General features: G+C 42.3%; 1 protein-coding gene across 2 annotated transcripts in view; it reads left to right on the top strand.

The window, feature by feature from the left end:
* The window catches only part of psd2 (pleckstrin and Sec7 domain containing 2), a 42823-nt gene that overhangs the window by 9309 nt on the left and 22821 nt on the right, over positions 1–10693 (top strand). For both annotated transcript variants that reach the window (XM_035161749.2, XM_035161750.2), the window contains exons 2-3: positions 4407–4959; positions 6052–6816. In XM_035161749.2, the coding sequence (XP_035017640.1) occupies positions 4493–4959; positions 6052–6816 (1232 nt within the window). In that variant the 5' untranslated portion in view covers positions 4407–4492. The remainder of the gene's footprint in view (positions 1–4406; positions 4960–6051; positions 6817–10693) is intronic.

Below are 10693 nucleotides of genomic sequence, written 5' to 3'. Positions count from 1 at the left end.
GAAAAGGATTTACTATAGAAATTGTGTCATTATTATTTGTCCAGTAAGGAGCACAAACTCCTCTTATACTTTATATTGTTCTTATAGCATTTGTTGTCCCTGTGCAGGAGAGAGAAAATACATTATAAATCACCTCCACTGTAAATGGAACAGCAACCAACAACAACCTATATAGAGTCAGAGTATTGGCTGATATATAAAAAAAAATCAGTAACAGCATCACCTCCAAAACTCCTGTATGGGTCAGACTCTATATACGGTATCATATTAATCAGTTAGATTTGCTACTTCTGCTGTGTCAGGTACTTGGAGTTTGTGAAGCCACACTCAAACTATGCTGACATGAACATCCTTGCAATCTTGGCTCCTCCAAGCCATCATCCAAATGAATCCACATTATTGGCTGCATTTTGGAAAACTTGTGCCGTGCTTGTTCCTAACCTGTCTGTTTGGAATGGGCCCTTTGCTTGACCTTTGGTTGTGCTGGTTGCAGCTTTCTTTCTCAAACTGTACAAGTGACCTGCAGTAGTTGTGCCGCAGCAAGTAAAGACTCAGTCCTCAAAACCCTGAAGCTGCACAAAAGAGCTCTTCAGCTGTTTATTCAGAGTTCGATGAAGCTTGACTCAGTACGCAGAACCCAGTTGGAATTTGTCGTGGACTCGCCCTGTTGTCGTGATGGATAATGCAATTTATGTTGATGAGTTGGAGCCCCCACTGCTATAGAACACTGGTCACCTGATTATTCAGGTTTTACTAATATTTAACGTATTGTTTGTCCAAATCACACCAAATTCAAGACTGCCCTCATTTTTTAAATCTATCTTTTATGGATTTGCCAACTTCCTGAAAGTGTGGTACTCAATAGCTAAGAACCATCAGTCGGACAAGGCAAAGTTAAGTTTGGTTGCCTTTAACTGGTGAAAAAAAGTTAAATAATTTAAAACTGAATCATATTGAACTTGAGAAGCAGGCTCTCTATTCCAGTAAGACATACTTGCTCTGAAGAACTATTTTCTCTAATTTCTGAAGCTCTCAGTCTGATTACCTCAGTTGTCTTTCTCTGGCATCTCTGCTGCCGATAGAGAGCGGTCATGCTTATCGCTGGAGAGTCCCAGTGGACTGCGGCTCTGTGTCTGGGAGAATCAATAAATTACACCATAGTGTGTGTCTGTGTGCGTTATTTGCAGCGTGTGTTTGTGTGTGTGTTTCAGTGTGTGAGACAGGCAGAAAGATAGAGAGAGATATACAAAGCAAATGAGGACAGAGAATAGCTATTTAATGGCGACTTTGCCTTTTATCCAGCATCATCCTTGCTGGATTGCTGGTTTATATGCCTGGTTGGGCCATGATTTCAGATATGTGTGTGTGTGTGTGTGTGTGTGTGTGTGTGTGTGTGTGTGTGTGTGTGTGTGTGTGTGTGTGTGTGTGTGTGTGTGTGTGTGTGTGTGTGTGTGTGTGTGTGTGTGTGTGTGTGTGTGTGTGTGTGTGTGTGTGTGTGTGTGTGTGTGTGTGTGTGTGTGTGTGTGTGTATGTGTGCAAATGTGTATGGGTGTGTTGTTCACATGATTGGCAGATGGTCCGATCGCAATCAAATGAAATTGATAAGGCTTAAGAACCCCAGTCTTCTGCTGACAAAAGTAGAATGCAATAAGTCTGTCCTGTTCACTATTGTATACACATAGACAAAAAGACTCAAACACACACACACACACACACACACACACACACACACACACACACACACACACACACACACTAACGCTATCTCTATCATTGGCAGTGTTTTCTCCTCCTCCCTCCATGTGGGGTGTCTGAGCACATCTGCTCCCTCTCTCCTCAGCAGTCGGACTCACAGTGCAGCCTCCTCTGTCTTCCTTTTTCTGCTGGCTAAGATCCATTTACCTCAATTACTGCAAAATGAGAGGCTTAGACCAGAGAAAAGAGAGAGCGGAGTTGCACTGTGAGAAAAACAGAGGAAGAAGAGAGAGTGGGGGAAATAACAGTACACTGGAGAAACAGAGAGGGAGGGAGAGAGACAGAGAATTCCCACTTTTCGTGCCTCGTTTCATAACCGTTCCCTGTTTCCATTTATGGAGATGTGTCACCGTTTTGTTTGTGCGTGTGTGTGATTGTCTGCATGTTAATATGTGCAAATGTATCTTTGTGTAATGGCATAAATGGATGCAAATGGTATGTGTTTGCATATGCCGAGTAGATGTGCACGAGCGTGAGCTGCCAAAGACAGAATGATTCATGCAAATGACTTTCAGATACTGGCTTGGTCTTGAGTTTGTTATTGTTGGCTTGAACTGTATCTTTCCCACAGGTGAACTCAAACAGTACCACAACATCAAGTCCTAAAAAAGGCAAAGGTTAACTGTAATTTGGTGACACGTTTGAAATAAAGAGGTAGTTTCTCTGTCTTTTTGGGTTCTGCATAATTTGCATCTTTCCTTTTAGGAGCTGTGATAAAACATTTAGTGGGCCTGTGGTGTCCTCGTGCTCAGCAGATTATCCAAGTCAGTTGCAACATCATAGATTGGCTCACATCCTAACCTGCAACAAACCAAAGAGGAAATGCTTAACATTTTCCCTGAGAAACTGCTGAACTTAGTTTAATGGGAATTTTGAAAACCAGGTCCTTACCTGCCTCTACATACTGTCAGAAATTATCTAAATCCCTGTAAATATTTTACTGCAGTTGTGCTGCAGGTCCCCTGCTGCGCATGATTCAGCAGAGCAGATATAAGAGTCTCTCAGGACTTTGTTTGGATCTGGCAGACAGGGCTGTGTCCAGGCTGCACTCTGCAACAGAAATAGAACCCCTTCAACTCAGAGATCTGCTTTATAAAATAGGTGTCCCTAATTTTGCTAAATTTACTTTATTTTAATTTATGCCACATCAAAATTAGGATGGATTTTCATAATCAAAGATTAAAAGATGAGATTATAAATTAATTCTTGACCTTGAAGATTGTGACTTGATCAAACTCACCTGAACAGATACTGCTGGAGATTGTGTTGAAATGTATTGTCTTGTTGTGCTTATTGAGCTGCTGTTAGCAAGGTTAAGATAAAAACTCAGTGTATTTGAATATTTTCTATTCTATGTGCCATCATTTATCGCGATTATATCTCTATAATGAGGATACATACCCACTTCCTGTTATAATAAGGAGTTTGGTTTAAACCATTACATTATCAATGAATCTGTCTTTTAATTATTGAAGTAAGAAAAACTGTGAGAATGCCAATAACAATTTCTTAAGGCTCAAGAAAAATTCTTTAGAATTGCTATTTTTTTTACCAACAGTTCAAAACAAGATGTTGAATATCCATTGTACGTTTGAAGGTCTTCTGCACAATTGAGGTTACCAACCACTTTTAGAAGGTGTTAGTGGCCACCAGCAGATGTTAGGGACATAACTTTAGTTGTGCACCTTAGCGTCATCAAGTGTTTTGGGCTTGTAATCAATGATACTTGAGGGTACACTGAGGCTAAAGGTAAATCTGCATGGGAATAAATCCATAAATCCATCAACCATAAAATGCCGGAACCAATCAATATTTGTTTTGCTTGAGAAGCATTAATCATTCATCAAAATTGTTGGCAAATTTTCCTGTCAATGCCTACACCTAAAATCATTTCACACATACAGTTCATCAGGCTGAATCTACAAAAAAGATTCATTTAACTTTGTATCTTGTCTCATTTTCCAGAGAAAAGAATGTTATGTCAAACACCAGCATTACTTCACATAACTAGCTCTACAGAACAGTAATTGAGAGCTTCTCATTAGCATTTGTCCTTGAGCCTCAGTGAGGATAGAAGAGGACAAGAAAGCCCGTGTAACAGTGCAAGTGAAAATCACAGTACACCATTAGGACACATGTTCAAATCTCACGTTACTATGTTGCATTTACCCAAAGCACAACCAGAGCAGAGCTGGAAACATATAGTTAGTTATTCAGCTGTGAAATCTTCTTGCAGACCGATAGCGGATGAGCTGGCAGGATCATTCTGACAGGAATCTGTGGGGCTTTATTAGACCAGTCTCTCTCTATGGCTGCCTGCATGTGTGGCTCCTTTCTGCTTTATCTACCTTTTCCTGCCCTCCTTTCAGAGGTGTTTGGGATCATCTGGTGCAGAGGACAAAGTGTTCCAGCCATGTGCGTCTCTCTGTGTGTAACACACACATGCATTCATAGAAACACACTGCATTGCACACACAGCTGTTTGTTCAAGGTGACCTCTGTGACTGGTAACTAAGACAAGAAATGATCAAAAGACTAAATCAGTATCTGCTATAGGTAATGTTCTCAACTGTGACACCTCCTCCTCAGTTTAACTTGGTGCTTTGTCTTCATTTCATGCTGATTTCCTTCTCTCCTTTTTTAACCTGCAGAGAGTCCTCTCCAGGTGCTCATCTTAAGATCTGGCCCTCATCTCGGGCCTGAGTGGACGGGTGCTCCCCCCTCAGTAAAGAGCACCATGACCCAGGAGGGGCAGGCTCTGCCCTCTCCCACCCCATCAGAGAACCCAGCAGAGGCCAGTACAACCACCACCACCGACTCACCCACAGAGACCCCCAACCTGACAGAGCAGGACAAGCCAGGGGCTGAGGAGGGGAAACAACAAGAGGAGATCAGAGAAGGGGATGAGGAGGCACAGGGGGAGACACATGGGGAAGGAGAGGGGAGAGCAGAAGCAGAGGAGGGGGAGTTGAAAGAGGGGAGGTTAGATAGCAGTGGAGGTGAAGATCAGCAGACAGACGGAGGGGTGGAGGGGGAGAGGGAAGGCACTAGAGTGGATGGAAGTATAAATTCAGAGGTAATCTCAACAGGGGAAGAGGCAGCAGCACATGAGGTTGAGGAGATGAAAGAGGAAGAGGAGGGGAAAGAAAATGAAGAGATGCAGCCGTCGACAGAGGAGGCAACACACCCTCAACAAGCTGGGCGGTCAGTTCACTAAATCTTCTTTACTGTTGTACTCTCTCCACATATATTCTGTACTGCTGTCAGGGCATGGACATCTTGTGACTATATCTCTTTGTGACTTTATGTCAAAGTGTGATCTAAAATTAAGAAACCGTTTTACCCCTTAGTTAATTACAAATGAGCTGTTAAATCTACGATTCATTAGCTTTTATCTTGAAAAAGTGAAAGATAAACCCACATATCCTCACATGGTTTTCTTACAGATTACATTATATAGTAACCCGAGTCTTCTGTGGTTGTGCAGACTGTGTTTATGTTTTCCACTGATATCTCAATACATTGCCACTTTTACAAACTGAATATTTTCAATGGAATTTTATTTTCTGAGTGTGGTTTTGTAGTACATCATTAGTGTAATGTGCTTTGCCAGCATTTCACAAAATAAATGGGAAAAAAAGCCTCAACTGAAAAGAAAACAAACAGAGCAAAAATGCCTAATTTTTAAAAGCTGGAAGATCCAGTCACCAATTTTCTAACCACTTTAAAATAGCAGAACAGTGTGTGTGTGTGTGTGTGAGTGTATGTGTGGGTGTTTGTGTGTGCGAGCATATATGTGTGGGGAGAGGGGAGTTGAAAATTGCAACTGTGGCAGAAAAACATGTCTGTTGACTTGTGGTTTGCTGAATTAACATGAAATAGCAAAGCATAGCATGAAATAGCATAAGCACATAGTATAACATAACACAGAATACTTTTACAAAACAAAGCATAAGATAGCGTAAAATAATGTAAAGTCAGCAGCAAACAGAGTTTTACAATAGATTCACATTCTCTTAAATGAAAGGTATGAAACAGCGGAGGGCACATGAGCTTTGCAGCTATTCAAAGAAAGACAAATTGGACTGTTCTTTTTCATCTCTCATCTTGCTTCAGTTGTCAGTGTGGCTATTCAAGCTGAAATATTTGCCCATCGTGCATACTCCTGAATAGAAAATAATTTCAGCAATGAATATCTTCTTTATGTGAGAACCAATCTCAATAAAGACACTGCCATATGTTTAAGTCATAAGCTAAATATAATTTCCCACGCTTCTCTGCCTCTTGTTGATACAGACTTGCAAACGGCATAGGTGGGAATGAAGACGAGGATGAAGCTGGTGAGGAGGAAGGAGGTGATGAAGCAGGGACTCATACAAACTTGGATGCTTTCAGCTCTAACTTTGAGATGAATGTAGAACAAGCTGATGCAGAAGTGGAGGAAGAGGAGGAAGAGGTCCAGACAGAGGGTAATGGAAGAGAAACCCAGGACAGTTTCAGCTCGGCATTCGAGCAGATTGTTGAGCAGGTTGATGTTCAGGAGCAAGAAGAGGAGGAAGAGGACAGGGAGTTGGAGGAGGAGAGGGAGAAAGGTAGGGTGGACAACAAAGATGGCTTCAGCTCCACATTTGAGCGCATCGTGGAGTCTGCCCTGCTGAGGGGAGGAACCTGCTACAGCAGCCTGGACTCTCTGGATGTGCTGTCACTCACTGACGAGACAGACAGCTGCGTCAGCTTCGAGGCGCCACTGACGCCGCTCATCCAACAGAGGGCGCTGTTACAGGGCCCTGAACCTTTGGAGCTGGATCTGGAAACCGTTCAGGAGCAAGAAGGGGCTGAGGCTGGACCAGATGCCCCAGGTGCTAGTGTGAACGCTGGAGAGACCACTGTCCGTGGAGGTGGAGCTGTGGCAGCAGGAGGAAGCCCACTGAGGACCACCATAACAGGGAGCAGATCAGAGTTTGTGCTGAGCCAGCCTGGACGCTGGGCTATCCCTAATGGATACCATGCAGACGCCCAGGGAGCCATGGAGGGTTGTGGAGCCATGATCAACTCTCTCAGGTAAGGAGGAAGCCAATTTTTAGCATGTTTAGATATTTTATGTATTTACAGCGTCCAGCGTCCTTAAGATGAAGGTGAGTTTTTAAATCAATTAGAGAATCCTAGTGAAAATTAGTGCAGTTTACATACTTTCTTACAAACCGTTACTCCTTCTTTCCAGGTTGGATTCAGTGGAAGGTAGAGGCGATGTTATCAGTGTGCATTGGTGTCTCACAGTGTCTTATTTGATGTCACCCCAAGTAGTCACCAAAGTAAGAAAATGGTCAAATCCTTGGTCTATGTAATACCAATTACATTTCTCAACTAGGACCTGAGGGGATCAAAACGACTTTGATTGCTCTTACTTGTGTTGTGATGCAAATAACAGGGGTTTGGGTTCGCCTTATATTAGTAAATGCTTATGAATGGAATCTAAGTTATATGGTTATATGAGGTTTGGGCAATATATTGAAATCAATCATTGTACTGTTATTGAACCCTGGGATTCTTTTAACACAATTAGAAATACAGATTGCTCATTCAAAACTCTAAATCAGTTCCGTTATGTCTTCCAAAGCACTTAATGTAGACAAGTTGTCATGATAACGTTTCACTCTTAAAGCAAAATCTTGATGTCAGAAGCTCAGCAATTGGGATATTCATTCATTTTCCTGTGTTGCTCACCTCACAGCATCACCACTGTGCTTCAAGCTTCATGTCTGAAACACATCTGAACTGGACTTTATGAGAATTAACTACATATCTCTCCTTTTAATCATGAATGAAGGTTAATGTAAATTTAACTACCCCATCACTAATGGCAGATTTCAGCATGTGTCCTGCTGCATGTAAAGTCCTATAAGATGATGTGCCCTTGGCTTAACCAGCAGGTGGTGTGAGCCCAGCTGTGAGCCCTGAGAGAGGGGGCAGGGTGGTTAGCTGTGGGGGTGTTAAGGAAGAGGTCTTGCTGTTCAAAATGAAGTAGTTTGTCCATATGTGCAAACTCAGAGGTCAGAGTAATGTTTACCATTCTACAGGCAAGGTTAAAAAAAAAATCTCAGCTCATGTTACTCAGGAGAAGTCGAAAGGAGAAACAGTTTAAGTGCACGGAAGGATACGTCTGTGCGCTTCAGCATGAACGCTGCACTCCCACAACAGACTTCAACAGCAACAAGCAGACAGGAGAGCGTTTTACATTTCAATTTTAAGTCAGTGGGCCTGTTTAAGGTTGACCGTTGCATTGATGATGAAACAGCATTGAGCCTGATAAAAACCCTCGCGCAGCAGCAGGTTCATGAAGCAGGCCTGCACATTGTCACAGGGGTATTTGCTTTATTCAACGACTTTGCTCAAAGCAAACTCGCACAATTGTGTGAGATAAGCCCAGTGCTGCTAAATTACACAAGGTTTATGCTTGAACGTAGTCCTCCCGTGACTGGAAACAGAATGTGTTGGACTAGCGTGGTGGTTTCATGAGGAGATTAACATTTATAATGTATACAGTCGTATGGAAATAAGATGCAGCGCGCCTGTCAGCGTAATGAATCATCTCAGCAAGAGTGTCGTTCACTTTGTCTCAGATAGCCAGCTGATATTTATAACGGTGAGATTTTACGACACTGTGATAACTAATCCACTCAATCCATCTTTGCTTACACCCTGAGGAATTGTGGGAATACAACAACAGCTGACAGTCCTTTTTTATACATTTAATTATCTTAATTGCACTAAAGAGGGTTGAAGAAGACAGCGCAGAGCCACCGAAGATGAAATTGGTAGCGGGGGCCATATGGGAAAAGCCATGTAGTTTGAAATACAGCCGTGTGAGATCCCTGTGCCTTGTTCCCCAGCACTGCCCCCTGCACAGTTTCTACAGCTACAAAACTACTGGAATGTCAAATAGATGCACAGACCTCCGACATTTTTTGCTCAGATAAATAAGATCCCTGGTGCTTCCACAACTCAGTTGGAGCTATGAGGTGACTTCAGGGTTTTGGACGTCGGCTCCCCTTCTCTTCCCTCTCTCTTTCTCTCTCTACCCCCCACCCCAGGCTACAGATGTTGTCCCTTAAGCACGGTCTTGCTTCCTGACCGCCAGTGCCAAGCTGAATGAGCTATTGTTTATGTCATGACATCATCGTCTTCAGCTTTCCTCCGCCCAGCAGGGTCTTAGAGTCAATGTGTGTGTGTGTGTAAGTGAGCGATTATTACTCTATACTAGCCAGCTTGCCAGACATTTGAGCACTTAAGTCTAGAGTGGATACATCTGCTAGTCCGTCTTAAAGGGACAGTTGCACTTTCTAAAGTATCCAATTTATCCATTTAGGTTTTTACGACATTAAAAAGGGAAAAGTAACAAGCATTAGTACAAATCACAGTGTCCTTAAAAAAAAAATGTTTTCATGCTTATCAAGCTTTAATTTAACCTCTTTTTATTATAATGAGAACAACACTGCACCATAGTTTTTTACTTCTTTTATGGATTTTTAAGAGCTCAGGCTTCCAACGAAAAATGTAGTAGTATGCATGTAGCCTCAGCTAATTGGGAATAGACAGGTTGTAAATTCTATTTTATAATTCACACCTTAAAAGCTGTTGTGGTTCACGTCTATAAGGTGAACAGGTGTATCAAAGCAAAAATAATTACTCATAAAAGATATAAAAGCTGCCTGCTGTGCTGTTTTTCAGCTAAATCTCTACTACCATCATCCATTTAAGTGTGTACATGCATTTCCTTGTGTTCCATCTCTCTTTCTCTCCTTCCCTCTCTGTCTCTCCATCTCTTTGTTTGCTCCATCTCACCTCCTGCCTCTATTCATTTCTCCTATTTATCTGTCTTATCTCACTCCATCTCATCTCCCGTCGTCCCCCTCACCTTCCCCCTCCTTTCGTCTTTGCATCACCTCCTTCATTCCATTTCCCCCGCTCCCCTGTCCTGCTGCTGCCACTGTTTCTTATCTCTCACTCCTCTACCTCTCTCTCTCGCCTGCGGATAACCGCAGAAATGGCACTGTTAGACATTTTGGCACCTCGGCATCATGGACAACTAGTTATTTGTACTGCAGGGCAGAGCAGCTGCAGGGCGATGGATTAAAAATGGCAAGTCAGTCAGTTAGTGAGCTTGGCCGACATTTCGTTTGTTTATGGATCACTCAATCAATTTGTTTGTTTGTCTGTCATTTAAATAAAATTTTATTTTCTACATTCGTCTCCATTTTTTTCTGCCACTGCTTCACTCATGTGGTGTTTTTGCATTACATTTCCCATTGAAGTTGTGGGTTGGAATTTTACCATTTTCCACCAACCAACTTTACCAATTTTAGCCTTGCATTTAACATTGCTAATTACCTCTAAACACAAAGTGTAGCTGATGCTAATGGTACCATCATTAGTTTTTGAGGTACTAGTGTGGTGCCCGATATAAGCATGTCTATTAGGTTTGGGCTGTTTGCTTGGCCTGTGGTAATGCTGGCTGCCGCTTTCTTTCTGAAACCGTAAAACTGACCTGTAGTAATTGAGCTGCAGCAAGTAAACACTGGCTGCTACACTCAGTACCCGGAACCCAAAAGTGGAGAATGAGTTGCCTTCACCATTGTTGGGAACACGCTGATGAAACCCAGCCGTGGCTGCTTCCTGTTTGTTCATATTGAATGTATTACGTGTCCAAATCAAACCAAATTCAACACTGCACTTCCATGGGCCCTTTTTTTTACATTTTAGAAAGATTTGGACACAAACTGAACTATAGGATGAAGTCAAATTTAGTCTTATAAGAGTCTTCGAACAAAGATAGTGTGTTTGTAGCTCTGACCATGACCACATGACAACAGTGTAACTTTTGACAAAAATGACACAACAGTCAAGACAGAGAGTAGTGTGTCTTCTCGAGAAAGCACTG

This window comes from Hippoglossus stenolepis, chromosome 7 (assembly GCF_022539355.2).
Source record: "Hippoglossus stenolepis isolate QCI-W04-F060 chromosome 7, HSTE1.2, whole genome shotgun sequence".
Lineage (NCBI taxonomy): Eukaryota > Metazoa > Chordata > Actinopteri > Pleuronectiformes > Pleuronectidae > Hippoglossus > Hippoglossus stenolepis.
This window is presented reverse-complemented; position numbering and strand designations above follow the sequence as displayed.